At 43.1% G+C, this 20,501-nt stretch overlaps 1 protein-coding gene across 34 annotated transcripts in view; it reads right to left on the bottom strand.

Annotated features, from left to right (window-relative positions):
• Window positions 1–419: 419 nt before the first annotated feature.
• EPB41 (erythrocyte membrane protein band 4.1) overlaps window positions 420–20,501 on the bottom strand; it is a 163,751-nt gene continuing 143,669 nt past the window's right edge. For all 34 annotated transcript variants that reach the window (XM_034753824.1, XM_034753810.1, XM_034753811.1 and 31 more), the window contains 4 exons: window positions 13,174–13,275; window positions 11,914–11,994; window positions 7,711–7,818; window positions 420–4,957 (listed from right to left, as the gene is read on the bottom strand). In XM_034753824.1, coding sequence (XP_034609715.1) covers window positions 7,720–7,818; window positions 11,914–11,994; window positions 13,174–13,275 — 282 coding nt within the window. In that variant the 3' untranslated portion in view covers window positions 420–4,957; window positions 7,711–7,719. The remainder of the gene's footprint in view (window positions 4,958–7,710; window positions 7,819–11,913; window positions 11,995–13,173; window positions 13,276–20,501) is intronic.

Genomic DNA, 20,501 nt, shown 5'->3' with positions numbered 1-20,501 from the left:
AAAGTGAGTTAGGAATCCAAGAGTCACTTAGGCACTCTTGAAAACTTTATCCCAGACTTATTCTGGAGTACCACTGTGGTCACACAGAATGCAGGGACTCGGAGGAAGGCTTCAGAGCTGGTGTTCACAGTAACAGGATTTTACTTTGAGATTCTTCATAATTGAAGCTTGTAGGGTGAAATCAGCAAATATATCTTTGCTAGCTCAAAAAGGCCTTGTCTATACTCATGAAAGTTGATCCAGAATAGGAACTGAAGGCAGATTAAGTCCATAGCTGGATGCGCCTATTCTGGAATAAGAGCATCTGCCCAGGGAGTGAAGTAGCCATTCCAAATTCAGAATAACTCCCCATGCAGACAAACCCTGAGTGAGCTGGACAAGGGAAGATTTTTTTTTCTTTTTTAAAAAGACAAGAATGCAGTAGTTTGAAAATTTATTGAAAAATGCAATACAAGAAACAATATTGAACACTTAGGTCTGTCTAAACACTACAGCAACTTTCCCTTTGAATTACTACAAAAGTCCAAAATAACAGCTCCTGTCATTTACTATTCACTCTATAAAGATTTGCCAGTTTTAAGTCTGTTGTGATATTTCCTATTTGTTGTAAAGAAAAGATGTAAACAGCTATTCTAGACAATTCACAATTGTCTTAAAAAAATGTACAAAGCTCCTTCATATTTGCAACTAAATTTTGATTAAACTTGTAAAAAACCCCACGGTTGGGACACTAACATCTCTAAGGTAATTGTACATTGTATGAAATCAGCAAACTAGAGTTTACTAAAATCAGAACTCAGTCAGTCAATCCTTTAATAGAGCTGTATTGCTTGGAGATTGCAGTCTGGAAACCAAAGCTGCCTTTCCAGTTTAATTAATCAGAGGTCTTGCTTCTCCTGCCTTCCTTTCTATACATTCATTCATATATAAATAGCTTCCGTAAAGTGTATATTATACAATCAAGCCAGTCTCTGGCTTACCTCCTGGACTGGGAATAGCTGAGAACATTCATATCTTATAAATACAGACCTTGTTCATGTGTTACATTGACATGAGCAGCGCTGGTCCCTGGAAATTCACAGTTCAGGGTGGACCAAATTTTAAAACTCAATCTGATCAACTCATTGTAGGAGGAAAAGGTGAAAAGTGGGATGGGGCACAGGCAGTTTTGCAAAGGTAGAAGTTAATTTACACCTCTACCCCAATATAACATGAATTCAGATATAATGTGGTAAAGCAGTGCACGGGGGAGGGGGGCGGCGGCTGTGCACTCCAGTGGATCAAAGCAAGTTCGATATAACGCCATTTCACCTATAACGCGGTAAGATTTTTTGGCTCCCGAGGACAGCGTTCTATCGGGGTAGAGGTGTCGTTAGCTTTTAGTAAGATTCGCTCTACCTACTGCTACTATTTTCTTCCCTGTCCCTCTATGAAAAGCCCAAGTGCTTCAGTAGGAGCAGTTCCAGTGGCAACCCCTACTCCTCTCCAAGATCTGGACTAGGAGAACCTTCTGCTTATAAAAACTTGTCCCTCAGAAGTGTGCTGGGGTTGCGTGGGTGTGGCAGCTAGGAATCCCTACTGGGATTAGGCAACAAGCTCCTGAAAGGTCAACAGTGCCCAAGGGAAAAAGTTTTGCTTGTCTTCCAGTTTGGTTTGCACTGTGTTTTGTCCCATGAAGATAGCACTGACATATAATATCAGAGGGTGAACAGAAGAAACAAGCGTGCTTAATGCTATCAAGGGAACCTGAGCAGCACAGCTATCTAAAAGTTACACTATTCTATGTCTTGTCCCTTTTTAAGAAGGGGTTTTCTTGCAAAGGCAGAAGCCTGTAACATGTAGGAAATGCTTGTGCCATTGTTTGGGAAGGGAAAAACTTCTCACCAACAAGAAACTCCTTAGGAGGAGTTGTTTTTGTTTTGTTTTGAATAAGATCAAACTTTGTGCTGCCACGGCTTTACTGAACAAGGTTGGATGTGAACTAAGTTACAGCTGTGTCAAGGTCCTTAGTACTTCCTTCACTAGTTAAAGTAGCATATCTAAACAGCCACCAAATGCCTTTAAGTGCTAGGGGCAGATTAAACATTTGGTAGCTCTAAAAGTCCCATGAAGCCTGCTGTGCAGAACTGGGAAACTTTTTATGAATAGAGTGCATACTGCTTGCAATAGCATGTCAGAGCAACCAAACAGGAAAGGTGAAACAATTACCTAGATAAGGAGCATCCCAGCAAATGCTCCACCACAACTGCCAGATTATTAGTTGTACCCAGCAGGTGCCAGCAAAGCTACAGAGATGTTTTTATCCCTCTCTCCTCAGCCTTCGTAAGATAGTGGCCAGTTGTACGATTTGCCCCAGGGAGGGGGAGAAAGGTTTGGCAGCAGACTGAAAAGGGCTGTGGAGCTGCAAACGAACCCTCAGATTCAGGAGCAGGGGCTGGAATAAAATGGCCCTACCTAAACTATGGTTAGAGAGGTTGTCTCATGCATATAGGCCTCTGACTAACCCTCTGCACTATGTGCCTTCTGGGTGGATGAATGAGTGAAATGCTTTGTTTTGACAAAACTGTCACTGCAAGCTTATTCTGTGAGGAAACTGCCTCATAGGTGCCCAATCCAGTTGGGCCTGTCAGATTTTTGTGGTTGGTAAACAGGGGGCCTGGAGCTCCACTCTAAAGACCACGCGGTTCCACCCAGAGCAGGAAACCAGGTTTGTCAGCCAAAGGGTGCAGCCGAAGGACTGAACAGGGGTCTAAATTGCAGTTCACTAGCTAACTGCACATTTAAATGTCTGCTACGGGAGGTAAAGGAGCATTCCCGCAAAACTGCTGCCTTCACAGGAAGCAAGATGCTGACAACTACCCCAGGATTCAAGCAGCTCCGTAATCCTTTCAAAGACAGGGTCTCCAGCCAATACTAACAACTTACTTTAAGGTGGGGTGAAATTTTAATTACAAGACAACGCCACTTAAAGACAATTTTCAACCAAACAGTAAGTCATTGAGTCTAGCTCAGTCTTCTACCTCTTTAAAAAAAAAAAAAAAAACACCCAACATTGTCAAACTTTAAGTGAAGCACTTACTGCCCGTTTCTTCTCATCCTGGAATGTAGCTTAGCAGCAAAGGGCTCTTTCCCTCACAGCTAGAGGTGTGCCACGTCAGATACAGAATTACAGCGTCAAAGCCCTATCTTTAAAAAAATATTGCTCACAATTCTATTCATTACAAAACTTTAAAATATTGCTGGAAAGAAAAACCAGGGCATGATTAAGAGGTTTCTATTAAATCCAAACAGGGGGTGGTGATCGACTGCTGCTGTCACGAAAGGAGGTATGTCCTACCCCCATAAAAGCATGACGCTCTCATTTTGAAAGTCATGATTAACACCACAGTGGTCACCTTACAAATTTATGGATCATCTCCAGGTAGAAAATTCCATTCACACACATTCTCCCTAAAAATACTTTAAAAATGATTACAATTAAAAAAAAAAACCCACACCCAACCTCAATTAAGTATGCCATAAGCTGCTATAGTGGATATGACAGGAGTATCTAGAAAAAATACTTTCAGTGCTTTTCTGGTAAAATACACGGGATGTTTTAAAAACAGCAGCTGGGAGCTATCATTATAGATCTGAATGCACCATCATCCAGAAGCTGGCTGCAGTTTTCAGCTCTGGCCCTGGTGTTTCATTGCAGCATGGCAGTGAAGGAGCCAGTGTACTACAGAACCTTAATTTATGTAGAGAGGGGAATGCCAGTGATCTTTCCAAATATGCACTTTCCAAATGGTTTGACTTTGTTCCCACTGGTTGCTATAATCTACAGCTGTGAGAATGTCTTGGACTGCCAGCCCAAATTGAGCTTACATGTCTAGGAAGGTGAGAGTGTCTAAGAGATGATTTTAAATTAAGTTAAGATTACACACACACACACACACACACACACCCTGCCCTGATTTGTGGGTAATGTGCTTAGCTTTAAATGGTACTGGAAAAAACATGATTTACAAACTTATTGAAAAATTAAACAAATAAAAGTCTGACACTGAGAAATCAACTAATGCATAGCCTACCATATAGCATTCAGAGCCCAAACCCCTTAACCACACACTTCAATAGACTTATTTAAATGGCATCTAGAAAGCAAAAATAGGTAGGTAGCATTCAGTAGAAATGCAGTCTCTGAGGAGCAGGAAGGGGTAGTGCCCTGTCACAGTTCTCTTAATGCTCTAGAATTCACAGTATAAGAGAGATGTAAAGCAACTTCCAGTATTCCTTAATCTAGCCAACTACTGAAATGTGTGAATATTACACCACAAACCCCTCCCCCTCCCCACACACACACTATGTTCAAACAACATCAAGGGACCAAAACCCATAAAAGCAAGGAAATGCAGAGTAAAGGTATAGAAACACCTGGGTAGAGAGACTTGGAGTTTTCTGGAAATATCTAGAGCCAATCGCAAGAGGCAAGTAGAAATGCCACACACGGACATCTAAGTAAACGGATTCTTCTGGCAGAAGGCTCCATCAATCACTAGGGTTTTCAAACAGCTGTTATTCTAAGGTGCAGTTTCTAAGATATGCATGAGCGTGGCTTAACCCCAGTATATCTGAAGGAATAAGACTTAAGAACCAACCCTTTTGTGAGGACCTATGGAGGCTATGCATGAGGGAATGCAAAACTGAAAACCTATTTAAAAAAAAACATTCAGTACAGTGAGAAGTATGGCATACTGTTTTACAATATAAAAATATTCAAAAGGATCCACTATATTCTGGAAAATCCCAAGTAAGTGTCAAAGCGTAACTCCTAGTAAGTGATATGAATGTTCAGTTATTGACAGCAAAGCTTGTAAATCTGTGGTCTTTGTGCTCCAGGTAGTTTCTCTGCAGTTTTTCCCCTACCGCTCTCTCCTCCCTTTCTGGCGTTCTCTCAGGCAGAGAGAAACATCTCCTAAAAAGACAAGGTTAGGGTAAGTTGCCAGCTTCCTATGGAAACACTCCCAGTGGCACCCAGTGAGGGGCATTTTAACACCACCAGCTTCACAAGGTGCTTTCCCCCTTGCTCCCAATACTCAGATCCTTAAAGCATTGACCATAATTTTCCACCATGTGTCTAAAGTCAAGACCCTAAATAAGTGCCCTGATTTTTCAGAAGCCCCAAACACCCACAAATCCCAATGAAGAAGCCAATGAGAAATGTCCATGCTAAGCACTTTTGAAAAGGCAGAATAATTTTATTTAGGAGCCTAAACAGGAGACAGGTACTTGACTTTCAGCATGAAGGTTTGAAAGATAGGCAGTCAATGGGATTTTCCTCCTACCAAATTTGGCTTTTTAAAATTGTCTTGTAGTGATCTCTCCACTGCTCCCATATTCATCCTCTCCCTAACTCTCATCCACACACTTTTTGTTTTGAATGGATCAAACACACGTGGACTGTTCAATTATACTTTATCTAGCATGCTATCTGGCCAAAACATGTTGGTGCACCAATATAACTGATGCTAAGCACAGCTCTAGGAATAAAACGTTTGCTAGACAATGCTGCTGCCTTTATGGGTTCTTAAAGCAGCTTTAAACAGTTACTATTATTTCCAAATTACTAAACTGAAAAGCTAGGTATTGAGGTCATAGCAGATCACAGCAACCTTAACTCAAGTTTTGGGGTCTTTGCTAGATTAGGAAAATTAAGCAGATTTACTACTTAAAGCAGAGGAGAACTATTTGTCAATCTTTGGCCTCAGGGCTAGTGCTGGGATACAGCCCATCCCATAACCCCTCATTCACAGCTGCAGATAACAGAGCCTGGGGTGAAGAGGAAGAAGCACTTCCACTTCCAGACCTGAGGAGTGGGGCTCCCCATTGGTTCTACCATTAAAATGCTCCTGCACAACTTCCTCGTCAAGTGATGTTGAACTCTGACCCTTTTCGCAGCCACTGTAGCTCAAAGAACATGTGCCACTGCAGCTAGCAGAGACACCACTGCTCCTTGTGTGTACCACCATTTTAATATTGCGGAGAGGGGAGGAGACCCAGAAAGCACCTCTTCTTGACATTGTCAGACTGCTGCTTTTCCTAGTGCAGACACACTCAGAGTTCCTAATTTTAGTCAAGGGGTAAACATCAGCCTGTGGTCGCTTGTTCTTCTGCACTGCATAATGTTATCAAGACAGAAAGACGGGGGGAGAGAGAGAGCCATTACAGGTAAATATGCTGCAATGTTTCAGAGTAGCAGCCGTGTTAGTCTGTATCCGCAAAAAGAACAGGAGTACTTGTGGCACCTTAGAGACTAACAAATTTATTAGAGCATAGGCTTTCGTGGACGCTTTTTCTATATAGGGCTCTAGAATTATCAGTGTCATCAAGCTTTTGTTTACATAGACAAGGGTAGGGAATTTCACCTGATTTTGGCTATCAAAACAGAAAAATGACAGTACCTGGTTTTAATTAGGTTATGCTAATACAATAAAATTGGCACAGTTGTGTTATTCATTCTTATTTCTCACAGCAAAGCCACACCAGGCTTGAACAGTCCTTGAGGGAAAAAGCCAGGAGCTGCAGGAAGTGATGTTGGCAATTTAGTGAGTGGTGAGGTAGGGGTTCATATTTAACACCCTTGTCTTTTCCTTCTGAGCAAGTACTAAAGCAATGTCCAAGTAATGTGGTGTTGGAGATGCTGGATACAAAGTAAAACGGAGATTCTGATCATCCATGGTCATAGATGAAACTTCTTGCAAACATCTAAGCAATTGCCTTCACTGCAAAGTTCACTCAGGTTATACCTAAACTCTGCATCACTTGTAGCAACGCAAGTTGGCTGGCAAGACCAGAGCTATAGGCTAACGCTTGAGTAAGCACAACTAATCAGCTGTTAATACAGTCATGCTGCTGTCGTGTGGACACAGGACTGGCCAAATTCCAAGTTGGTTAACTGCATCCAGCCTATCCAAATTAACCTGTTGCTTCATTTGAAACAAAAGTTGATTAGTATTTCCTGTTCTAAGATGGTTGTAGTATACACGCCAGCCTTCCTATTTAAAAAAAAATGAGTATCTTCATTCTGTCCCACAGACATTTTAGTCCAATGTATTTCTACTGAGTTAGTGTCTCTACTTATAGATAACTAATGGGGTAGCCTTCGCCTGCTTGAATTTGGCATCTATCGAAATGATTTCTGCAATACAACAGTTCCTAAAATTCACACTGGTTGTTTTTCCCCTTTTTGTCCCCAAAGATTTGAAACCCGGCTCCCACAGCATCAGCCTGAAATCTAATCCGCTGAAGTTAAAAGTAGTCTTACATACGACAAGCATTTTCCTGTTCTGATTTTAAAAAGAAAATGCAAAGATCCAGAGATACAGGATGCCAGTGCACAAAATAAACACTTTTTTCTCTGTACTGGTATTGAAAGAGGTGCTTCTTGGGGCTCCCAACCAGTGAGGTTCTATTGTAGCTTAGGTCTGTAAGACACCTTGATACTTGAAGTGCTATGCAAATCAACATATCTGGGCATCTTCTGCTTCTAGAGTTACAAGAAATGCCTTGCTAGATCACATTCAAAATACTGAGATTTCAAGAGAAACCTAAAAGGCTCTGATAGATTTTTCATGGACTCATGATGACTGGTCCTCTCTGGCTGTAGGTGTTCCCTCCTCCAGTGTTTCCAGAACTTGTGGGTCAGAACACGCATTTCTACCGGCTTACCTGGCCTTGCTATTCTTCAGCAATCTCTGTCTCCTGGTGGACAACGACCTTGGTCACAGACATGTCCGGGTGCTGCTCTTTTGCTTCTTTGATGGCCTGTACTAGAACCTGAGAAAGAAACATCTCTTCAGAGAAGCACTTTGGGCTGCATACAGCCGAACAGTTGAAAGTGAATTTCACTGCAGTCTCTCCCATGTCACCAGACCAGACACTGGGTGAAATCCTGGCCTCACTGATGTCCATGGCAAAACTCCCATTCATTTCAGTGGAGGCAGGATTTCACCTAGTGGCTGCAGCCTTGAGCAGCAGGGGGAGGGCAGCAGGCCTGCCAGCCACTCCCACCCAGAGCAGAGGGGAGCCAATCTGGGACAGCAGGTCCATTGACAGTCGCCTGAGGGTATAAAGAGCCTTAGCTCCAGGAAATTCCGCTGCTAGCTGACTTCACTCTTGCTACCTTCCCACCTTACAAGGATGAGAACATTATTTTATGTATGAAGCCACAAACAGGGGATGCTTTTGCAATTTGCATTCGGTTGAGTTGTTGGTCTAGATTCGCACTAACTTACACTCTTGCTCTCCACTAACGAATATGAATCACCACACAACCACCCTTGTTTCTTCCTCCAGCCATCAACCACTACTTTATTTGCATGTGGTGTCTCTTTCCACCTTACTACGTCTTCCCTGTCTATGTAGTTTCGGAAGCTCTTCAGGGAAGATACCATGTCTACATAGCACAGAGAGGTGCCCCACTCCTACGGATCTCTTGACACCATTACAATAGCAATAGCAGCAGTATTGCCCATTTACTGTAGCTGCCATCATCTTCACAGCACGCTAGAAAATTACATAAAAACTGGAATTATTGGACGGTCATGCCTTTGTCATTGAGTGTTTATCCCACCTAACTAATCTCATTCAGCCTGAACTAGTATTTGTGCCTGTACAATTTATGGTTCTTATTTTACATGCTACAAAACCATAGTCTCATTGGGGTGGAATCATTTAATCCTAAATCAGCAGATAATCAACAAATACATTTCGATCTTCAGAGATCTGGGATGTGATTCTTCAATATACTTCCTGCATTGAAATTTGTTCCAGTTGTCACAAACCAATCTGTTGTAGAACCTGGTTTTGAGAGTTTGAGACCCAAATACCTATCTTCAGCAGCAAATCTGGTTGCTATTTGTTTTATTCAGATTTTGTCTTTATGCTTCAGTGTGCATCTTATTTAGATTAACTTCAGTTTTTCCATTCACCAACGTTTTCATTTGAGAAACTGGTTTTACTAGTTAATATCCGCTGTTCTTTGCAAATTTAAGACTTTCTCCCAATAATCTTACATAGGCCAGACTTTCTGTTGCTCTACAAGTGTCTCTAAGCTGTTAATTCTTCTCATTCATGACAACTTTATTGCAAAGGCCTGTAACAATGGACTCACTTGGCAACTGGCTTCTTGTAAAGCAAATGTGCTTTTCCCGATTGGATGGATCACAATCTGATCGACTCTGGCAGCTTCTGTTTCTTTGTGTTAGAACGTACTGTACATCTCTAATGCCTCTGAACTTCCGCCTTCCCCCTCTTCTCCCCCCCTCCAAAAAAAAAATAATAATGTGGGGCATTCACTCTGCAATGCCACTTGCTTCCAGGAAGACTTGAAAGCACTGCAACTTCCACATATAGTTCTCTGCTTAGTTTCTTTCTAGACTGAGAGATTCAAGTGGCTTCATTTTTGCCAAAGCTAAGTAGTCTTCTGACAGCTTAATAAAGGTGTGACATAAATGCATGTAAAACTGTTCATATCCTGGACACAGGCAACAAAATCTGAATGAAAACAAATAGCAACCAGATTTGCTGCTGAAGATAGGTATTTGGATCTCAAAACCAAGTTCTACAACAGATTGGTTTGTGACAACTGGAACAAATTTCAATGCAGGAAGTATATTGAAGAATCACATCCCAGATCTCTGAAGATTAAAATGTTGATTATTGGCTGATTTAGGACTAAATGATTCCACCCCAATGAGACTATGGTTTTGTAGCATGTAAAATAAGAACCATAAATTGTACAGGAACAAATACTAGTTCAGGCTGAATGAGATTAGTTAGGTGGGATAAACACTCAATGACAAAGGCATGACCATCTTAGAATGCTGGAGGCAGTTGTACAAATGGAAAGACCTCAACAGGACGGCCTCACAGACATTCATGGGCATGTTAATTTTGAAAAAAGTTAGGGATGAATTTGCTTAGGTGTGTTAACTTCTCCATTCAGAATGCTGTGTGAGAACTACACATAATGGGGCTTGAATGACTGGCAAGAAAGAATCATTTGGGAATTAAATCACAGAACCACCTGTATTGAAAAATTTGGAAAGAGTCTAAGAGCTTAGCTGATGCATGCTGACATGATTTGGGGCTGTCCTAAACAATAATTGCCCTATGGCATGTGCTTCTAAAAGCACTGACTAATATACACCAGAACTGTGCTGTGATTAGTGTCTGGAGTACATAGCACACTTTTCAATGCTGTATAAATAATTACTCCATTAGACACCAATAAAAGGCCTAAAGCAGCATAATGTTCATGTGAAACCGTAATATTGTTATTCTGGGAAAGGGAAAGTTCACAAGAGGAACAGTTTATTGGATCAGGTTTAGGCAGCAGCTCAGTGGCTCTGAGAACTGTATAGATCTGTAATTTCTAGGAAAAGCTCATCTCTCCAGTTAGGAAGAGTTACCAGATTCCCAGTCAGGGTTCTGTTACTACTTGGGTGTACTAACTGTAACTTTTTCTGATCTTTTGTTTTTATCACTGAGCTCCAACTGCTGAAGCATGTTGTCTATGTGGAAACAAGAGTTCTTCAAGAAGCAGAAAACAAGAATACCCAGCATAAAAGGGGAAGAGCTCCATGAGCACTGTTAACATGTTAAAGAATGTATCTGAACCTACCCTGACACCGTCTGTCTCTGGTGACTTCTCCCTTCACAAACTAAATGAAGATTAGCTACACCAGGATGACAGCGTGTGTGTATCATCTTTTTAAATACATCTGAGTTTCATACTAGCTCTCTCTAAACTTCCCTGAGCCAATTTAATTTAATAGTAAAAATGACAACACTACAGATTATACTTCTCTAACACCGTTCAACAAAGGTTCTCAAAGCACTTTCCAAACATTTAACCCTCAAGATCCCCTAAGAAGTTGATATGTATTAAGTATTTTACAGACAGGTAAACCAAGGCAGAGTAGGGCCTGTGACCTGCCAAAAGATCGCACACAATTAGTATCAGAGCCAGAACAGAACATAGATAGCCAGATTCCAAGGTAAATATTCTAACCACTGGAAAACATGATGATCAGTGGCAAAGGCTGTTTGCTTCTAAACTTCAGTTGCTTTCAGCTCTGATACACTTGTATACACAAACTTTCTACTCTACATTTTTAGGCTATTCGATCCAAATTTTTACATACATCATTCAGGACATAAAAGCAAAACAAATCCTTGCAAACGTGCACACAGAGTCCCCTAAACTCTACAATGCTCCTTGAAAATACAACAAGGGATGAATTACTGGTCTCTACGGAAATGTTGGGCAGAAAGTGACTAAAAGAATGACTGAGCTGTCTCATACTTATTCTTCATCAGAGACTTTCATGTCACATTTCCTCAGATTTTAAAAAACAAACTTGTTTTGAATTGAAAATAGCCAGCAGCACACTCAAAGCTGAGCCCTTCTGCTTTGGACATTGCCATATATAAAAACTTCTGGAACCAGAATTTTGTGCTAATATCTGGCAGGACGGAATTCAGGTCGCTCTGCCCCAGCTACAGTATGTCTCTGCAGAACTAAATGCCTGTTTGCCAGTCAGTTACAACTTGAAGACATACAATAGTAATAGGTAGTACCACAGGGACATCTGCAGTCACTTTTCTGACATTAAAAGTTTAAAATGAGACAGATCTATGTCTGCAGCTGAAACACCAGATATGAAAAGTGTTACCTCTTCCACAGAGACAAGCAATTTTTATTCTAGCCCAGGCCAATTTCCCTAGGCCGCAACCTAAATGACTGGATTTACCACAAGTGAGGCCACTTGACTGTCTAGCACAGAGATAATTTGCAGGTTAGAACAACTGATTAGCTCTTTGCAAAACTAAAATGGCTCTTGGCTGGGTAACACTAAAATCGCTCACCTGATCGTGGTCAATGTCTGCATCTCCTGTGATGACAATTCTTTTTTCAATTCTTGTCTCTGAAATTCCACCTTTTACAGTCTAGTATGAAAGAACATGGGTTATTGGTAGCCTACAGAGCAACAATGATAAAGAATTACAAAGTGGATTGAGCTTGGCTTTCAAAGACAGAACTCAAACTAAAGTCACTTGCCAATTACCAAAACACTACTGGGAAACTAGGATAATTGGATCATAGACAGAGTGAGAGGACACAAAGAAAAAATCTCACCTCAGTGTATGACAATATTCCCTTCTTCCAAACCAAACAAGCACATTGTCAATAAAGAGTTTTTTAGTAAATCAAGAATTAATCATTCCGGTCTGCAGGCTGGAATGTTAATCATGTGAAACGGATGCTGTCAATGTAACATGTTCCATTATTACAGCTGAAAGTCATTTTAAAAATTTAATTTGTATTTCAGCATCTGGAGTATGCACTCTCTGTTGTGTGCTTTACTCAATGTGGACAATGCACTTGGGCTGCTTAGTTTCACTTTGACTCCCAGGAACTAGCACAATAATAGTGTTTAATTTTGTTCAAATTCAAAAATTCCCTGCAACTCTGCATTGAAATAAATAAATACAAAACAAGAAGCCCACAGCAATGTTGGCAGTCCATGACAGCATTAGTGAAGTATTTTAGGTTTTGTAAAACCTTTGATAAAAATGTGACATGGGTCTAGAACTAGGGGACATTCCTGTATATTAGAAGTCAATTGAAGTCTTCAAACTCATCCCTACTTTCTCAAATTGATGATTTCTCACATGTAAGTTTGATTTGCCAACATTCCCCAACTTTAATCATTTGTAGCTCAAACGCTGCATTAATTAAAAAGTTCTAAACAGGACTCAACCTTATTTACCGCACAGAAGAGCAAATTAAGAACCCAAAGGCGAGCTACATTTAAAATAAATATCTGGCTAGCGCACTGATGGGAGGTTCTCAGAACTGCCTCAGGATCCCAAGCTACTGTTGGATCACTCAAACGGTGCTGGTACAGTTCTTCAGGAAGCAACATAATGTCCATTTCCAAGTTATCCTGAATTGCGCTGGTGTCAGGCAGAATTAAGGGCAGAGAAAGGGGGAAACAGGATTGGAGGGGGAAATATTTGTACAACTAAATATTTGACAGGAAAAGGCCAACTTTGCTTCCTGTGGTTTGAGCATCAATAGAACTTTTAGATTTCATACCAGTCCTGTTAGCATCACCTTTTTACCTTTGTAATCTGTGTGGTGGTTGTGCTACTGGTGGTCTCTGACGTGATGGTCTGAGCAGTGAGCAGGACTCCAGGGTCTGAGTCCCCATTGCCATCATCTGTCTAGGAGACACACATAAAACAGCAATCAACCATCTTCACACAGTCCCCATTGCAACAGGACCTCGGCGCTGTAATTTAAGATGATGTACAATCATTGCAAAAGTAGACTTTGCATTATTTATGAGACCAAGTGAAGAGATTCGCAGCTGGATGAATAATTAGCGTTTTAGCAGCGTAACAAAAGTTTCAAGACTAATGCTGTCTGAAGGTACAGCACTTAAAGAACCAAGGAGCCATGCTGCCCTCCAACAGAGCCACAATGAAATCAAGCAGAGAAGCCTTGAGATCCATTAGAACATCTGCGCTGTGATCTCACCCAACCGCAGGGTGATGATTCTCCATTTCACACAGTGACTTTGTTCAGCTCTCCCGCTCTCAATTCTGGGATGATGAATGGGTCTTCTCTATCCTCTCTCTTCTCCTCTCCCTCTCCAGTTGAATTGGGGTGCTGTGCTGGTAAGATTGACTCGCATGTTTTAGGCAGCAGGGGTAGTACTACGTGTTTACTTTCTAGTTGCTCTGCATTGTCACAAATTACCCCTCCAGATTCCATAGAAACTACATGACAAGGTCCCCATACCCATCACTCCCCCTGCTCCACCAATACCAGTCTTGTCCACGCTGCCTTTTTTGCATATACCACCTTCCCCGAACTGGTCTATAAAGGCCATTACACTGCTCACATCTCACTTCTGTTGAAACTCCTATAAAAGAATCCATTCAATTAAGACGGCTGAGGGGGTTAGTTGGCATTTTATCCGTTTATCATTTAAACAGGTTTGGAAGCTATTTTGAATCCATCTCCCCCAAGTCCTTTGTACATCGGCCTCTTCAGGGCTGTGCCCAGCGCAGCGCAAGAGTCCTGGATGCTACTGTAACCTAAATAAACCATAAGTAACAACTGTGCACCACCTCTTTAATTACTTGGCTCCCATCCTGTACAATTCTCAGGCTTTCCAAAGCCCATCTATTGCTCCAGAGTTTATTGTCCATGTCTCCAAATGACTGAATTAAAGATATACAGTGAGTAACAGCCTCTTTTGTCCAATTATTGTTACAGAACAGTCTATGAGATTGTAATGACAATTTAAGACAAGATTATATCTTCAGAGTGACCACTAGGTGGGACCAGTTTCTGTGCTGTATAAAACTTCAACTCCCCGGAGATCAGCATTACTTTTTGGCCAAATCTCACCTAATCAGGTTACAGAATTCTTATTTCTCCCTTGAGACATTAGAGCTAGAGATGTAAAGATGGGGACTAGACTAAGCTGGAGCAGTTAATCTCAGCCACTAATGCTCTGAGCAATACGAGTTCAAACCTAACACTATAACCTGGAGCTTATGCCCAGTACTGGTGCTGCAGTTTGGTTCTGGAGAGCATGCGACACTATTTGAGTGCTCTACGTCAGATGGGATGTTAAACAATCAGTTGCTGACCATCTCTGGAGAAAGTTTCCACAAGCATGACAGTATGCCAGGTATGCATTAAACAAACGGTCCACTGCAGAGATACCTCCTTGCAATAGGCAATCTCATGAACTCCGTATTACAGATGGGGAAGCAGACACAAAGGCAAAGCAAATATTTTCAAATGTGGGTGCCATATTTAGGCACCCAAATAAGTTACCTGATTTTCAGAGGTACTAAATGACACCTGTAAAGTGCAAAGCATTAAAGCCAGTCAGTGGCAGAACAGAACCCAGTTCTTGGTTATTCCTCCACCATTTAGCCTCCAAGTTGCACACTTCCTAAAGTAAAAAAAGGTTACTTACCTGTTCTGGAACTGTTCTTGGAAACGGAGGCGCGGACATGTATTCCACTCAGGTGCGCGCGCACGCAGCACACCAACGTCAGAGAACCTTGCCTAGCAGTACCTGTAGGGGCAGCCCTTAGCCCCTCCCCAGGCTATTTAAGGGCAGTGCCTCCCCATCCCTCTCAGTTCCTCTGACCCGAACATCAAAAATAGAGACCCTGATAGAGAGGCGACAGAGGGTAGGTCATAGTACACACATCTACACTCACATTTTGAAGAACAACAGTCACACAGCACAGGAGTCACCAGTTGTTGTTCTTCGAGTGGTTGTAGACAGACACATTCCTCTTGGGTGACTCACAAACAGTACTCGGAGGTTGGCGCCTACTTAAACAAAGACTGCAGGACTGCCTTCCCAAAGTCTGCATCTGACCTAGACGCAGTGGTAACATGGTGCTTGGTAAAAGAGAAGATCAGGTAGCAGCCCTGAAAACTCCTACTATCAAAACATCACTGAAGAATGCTATCAATGTTTCTTGGGCCCTCATCAAACGGCCCATAATCTCTATGGAGACATGTCTGAGCTACATCACATGCTGTTATAAAGCAGGAAGTTATCCACCTGGAAATCAGCTGTGCAGAGAATGACCCTTCACCCGATCAGCACAGGAAACAAAAAGCCTGAAAAGTCCTCTCTAAAACGCCAAGCACCTTCTCCCATCCAACGTGTGAGGTCACTGTTCATCTGCACTGGAGTTTGATTTAGGGAAGAACACCAGCAATACATCATTTGGTTAAGGTGAAACTACTTTTAACAAAAGTTGGCCACTTCGTTTGAAAAACTGAGTACATGGGAGCTCTGCCATTAAGACCTATAGCTCACTTGCTATAACATCTGCAAGTAACAAAGGCTGTCTTGTGGCACAGGGGGGACAGGGAGCAAGTCTCCTGGGGCTTGGGTGGAGGTCCCATAAGGGCAGTTAAGACAGTATTAAGGTCCCACAAGGGGACCTCTTTCACAGGTGGGTAGAGACAATTGACTCCTCTTAGAAATCTCACTATCACAGAATTTGAGAAAATTTCCTTCCCTTGGACAGACCAGTGTCTTGAATAGGAGGACTGATGCCAGGGGTTGGGCGGGATCAGTACTATGACGGAGACCATTCCCGCGGTGTGGGAGACGGAGATCTGTGCCAAGGAGATAAGAGGATGAACAGTGCCAGTGATACGGTGACCGGCGCCTCCCCCTAGGCGATCCACGTCGAGAGGGCAGAGACCACGATGCTGGCAATCTAGGGTGACCTGCAAAGGATCTGGGTTGAGAAGCCAGAGATCTGGGGTGTGGAGATAGTGTGTGTTTTGGCTCTAGAGATCTGCAGGGCTGGCTTGCCCTCGTAGGGAGCCTTTGCTGCTTCTTGCGATGCACGCAGTGCCGGTGGCGCTAGTAGAGGCCTCAGGTTTCTGGGCGCCGGGAGATCCTGGGAAGGCATCAGCCCTGCCACAAGCCTGTGTCCCCTACCACTCCTGGGAGTCAGTGGTGGATCCCTCAGGGAGCTATGGGACCCCATTGGGAAGGCGCTCTGGTGTGGGTGGGTGGCCCGAACTGGGTCCTTTGCCCGATATCCCATGGCCCTTCTTGTTCAGTTCCGGGGAGTTATGTTTCTTCGATTTCTTTTTGGGCACTGGCGACGGAGCCCAGTGCTGGGGTGTGCTATGCACGGAGGCCGAAGTGCTAGGGGTGGAGTCCGTCTGGGAAGGCTCAGAAGCCAGGCAGAGAGCAGCCTCTGGGAGGAGGGCCCTCAAACGGATGTCGCGCTCTTTCTGAGTTCTTACAGGAATGGCCTATAGCTCACATACTCTTACAGGAAGGAATTGTCTCTAGATAATACGTAGTCCTGCCACGAGTGCAGGGGACTGGACTAGATGACCTCTCAAGGTCCCTTCCAGTTCTATGATTCTATGTGACACCAGATGTGATTCCCCCGAAGCACTTCAGGCACCTGCTATGGGGGTCACTAAAAGGCATAGGCCTGTTCCAGTCAGAGCAGGGCTTAAAACCAGAGGCCCCATGGGGCCATTCTCCAGCTTGTAACTACACTAAACAACTACTTACTAATTAATTACTGAAACAAACTATTTACAAGACCCTAATGCTCAAAAAACAGTAGAGAAGAACCGCTAATCCTTGCAAGGCAAGGAAAAAGGCACTCCGATAACCTCCACGGGCAGTAAGGAGGAACTGAGAGAGCGTAGGGCTGGCGGTGCCTGATGTACTGACGCATGAGCACGGCACTCAAGAGGGCACCACAGTCGACCCTACAGATACTGCTAAGGCAAAAATCTCCGATGACCGGGCAGGTGGATGCGCACACGCCTAGAATGGAATCGGCATGAGCAAAACTCGATGAAGAACTAAGGATACTAACTAACTATCCCCAGAACAACAAAACCTCAGAAGACCGAGATAGAAAAGCGTGAGGTAAATACCACACAGAACACTCCGACTCTAGCCACAAGCAGGGAGAAGGAATGGAGGAGGGTCGGAGTTGTGCTGCCCTTAAGTAGCCAGGAGAGAGGCTAACAGTTGCAGGGTGCGCGCGCTGCTCCTACAGGTACTGTAGAGCAAAATTCCCCTACTCCTGTGCTTTGGGAGTGCACACTCCTGAGTGGAATACACATCTGTAGCCACTCAAAGAAGAATCTGTACTACGTACAATTTAGGTATTCTGCATCATGCAACTGCAGGCCCTCAGCAGTATGAGTCTGAACGGTAGTACCATGGGGAGTTCCTATGGCTTCCACTGTACCTTTGTGCCGTTTGTGAAGCTCTCATGCTGCTGTTGCGACCTTCCTACACTTTGTCAAAGCCCGCACCTGGAGCCCTTAAACTACTTTCAACAATCGCATTCTGCCAACAAATCTCCCAAACTGGAAAAGGGCACAGGTCCTTACCACGATCTGAAGTTTACAGGCCAGTACATTTTGGACTAATGGTAAGCCAGAAAAAGATAATCAGGAAAAAATAGTGAAGAGATTTTTCTGAACCACTGTCTAAAAGCTTATCTGATTTGCCTTGTCAGAAAATTTTTTTACTCGGACATAAAATTACATTTGTAAGATATTAAGAATTTGCATCAGGTCAAAATCTGCTTCAGCCTTAACTATGGAGACACATTTGACTATAGTTATTACACCACTACTATTCTAATTTACTAATTTAAAGTGCTTTGAGATTGAGATTGATTATAACAAGTACTTTCACATTGAGTCTATTTTTGGTTTCAGTACCTGCTTTAGATATAGAAATGCAGCAGGAAATCATCAGGATAAGATACAAAACAAAGTTTTTAAAAAATGTCAAGATAACAATCTGTACACAAAGTTCTGAAGAAAGATAAACGGAAAAGAGACTACAGGAAAAGTGTGATAAACAGGAATGAAAATAAAATAGACAGCAAATCTCTCATAGCACAAAGGTTACACTTTGTTTGCTTAAAACAGTCTAGTCTACATCAAAGCACCAGCAGCCGGTGAGAAACTCTGTTCAGACATGGAGCTATTTTGAAAACCTCTTACTGGTAATTCTTACTGGTGCACACACATCAATATATACATAAGTTATTTGTGACAAACTTTCACATTCACATAAACAAACAGAATCTTAGTTTAATACACAGAGATCTGGAGTGTTGAGGCTGATTTCATTCAGCCTGTTTAAGAATTCATAAAACCTGCCAAGCTTTTCATTTTATTCAACACAGAATATTTTCATTTGATGGGCATTGTAAGGGATGAAACTGGAGGACTTAGAACTAGCCATCCTGATATCAGAAAGACAAGTAAGGATTTTCCCGATAAAGGAATGTAATCTGAAAAAACTACTACTATTATGGTGTCAACTGGCAAACTACCTAACTAGAACTGGGGATTAGGACAACATTTAGAAGGAATGAACAGAGAGCCAAGCAGCACATTGAAAACAGACAAGGGAGCAGTTCCATTTCAAAGCTAGAGCCAGCGAGAGGAACTGAGTGGCAGTTGTCCACTCTGCCCTTTTTAATCTGGTTGGCATGAGACGTGAAGGAAAAAACAGTTACTAACCTTCCGTGACTGTTGTTCGAGATGTGTTGCTCACCACATGAATCGGTGCTGAAAGTTTTCCCCTCACTGGTATCTACAGGGGATTGCTGTGGTGCCCTCTGGAGTAGCACACGTATGGCGCCACTGGCTCTCCCACTCTCAGTTCCTTCTTGCCGCAACTCCGAAAGAGGGGAGGGAGGGTGGGTCATGAAATGGACATGAGCAACACATCTCAAAGAACAACAGTTATGGAAGGTTTCTTCGAGTGCTTTCTCATGACCGTTCCATGTTAGGAGACTCCCAAGCAGTATCTCCGGAGGCGGGTCAGAGTTCCTGGATGGGTCGATTGCAACACAGCTCTGCCAAAGCCAGCGTCATCTCTGGCAACTGGGTGATGGAACAGTGGGTCGTGAAGGAGTGTACCAACGACCACATTATGGCCCTGCAGAGGTCCTGGATAGGGACTTGTGCTAGGAAGGCTGCTGCTGACGCCTGAACTGTAGTTGAATGGGCCATCACTATCGGTGGAGGTACAACCTGCGCCAACTCGTAGCAAATACAGATGCAGGTAGTAATCCAAGACTAAAGCCTTTGAGTAGACACCATGCAGCCTTTCATCCTGTCAGCCACTGTGATGAAGAGTTGAGTCAATTTACAGAAGGGCTTGGTATGCTCTAAGTAGAAAGCCAGAGCCCACCTGACATCTAGGGTGTGCAAGCGCCTCTCCTTGTTGGACGAGTGAGGCTTTGGGCAGAATACTGCGAGGAAAATGTCCTGGTTAACATGAAAAGGTGACACCACCGTTGGCAGGAAAGCAGGAGGGGGACGCAACTGAACCTTGTCCGTGTAGAACACCATGTACAGAGGTTCCAACGTAAGGGCTTTAATCTCAGAGACTCGACTCGCTGAAGTGATAGCCACAAGGAAAACAAACTTCCACGACAAATGTGAAAGAGAACAGGAGGCTAGAGGCTCGAAAGGAGAGCCAGTGAGCCTAGAGAGGACTAGGTTGAGGTCCCATTGGGAGACCAGGTCCCAGGCCAGCGGAAAAATCTTTTCAAGGCCCTTAAGAAACCGGATCGTCGTTTCATGCGAGAATACTAATCTGCCCTGGACGCGGGGATGGGAGGCCAAAATGGCTGCCAGGTGCACCTTGATCGAGGAGAAGGCCAGGCCTTAATGTTTCAAGTGAAGCAGGTAGTTCATAATGGACTGCAGAGAAGACTGGGTCGGGGAGATCCTCCGCTTCAATGCCCATCAGGAGAAGCTCTTCCACTTAGCCAGGTATGCTCTAGTGGAGGGTTTTCTACTCTCCAACAGAATGTGCTGGACTTGAGTAGAGCAGGCCTGCTCCTCCGGGTTCAGTCATGCAGCATCCACGCTGTGAGGT

This window comes from Trachemys scripta, chromosome 20 (assembly GCF_013100865.1).
Source record: "Trachemys scripta elegans isolate TJP31775 chromosome 20, CAS_Tse_1.0, whole genome shotgun sequence".
Classification (NCBI taxonomy): Eukaryota; Metazoa; Chordata; order Testudines; family Emydidae; genus Trachemys; species Trachemys scripta.
This window is presented reverse-complemented; position numbering and strand designations above follow the sequence as displayed.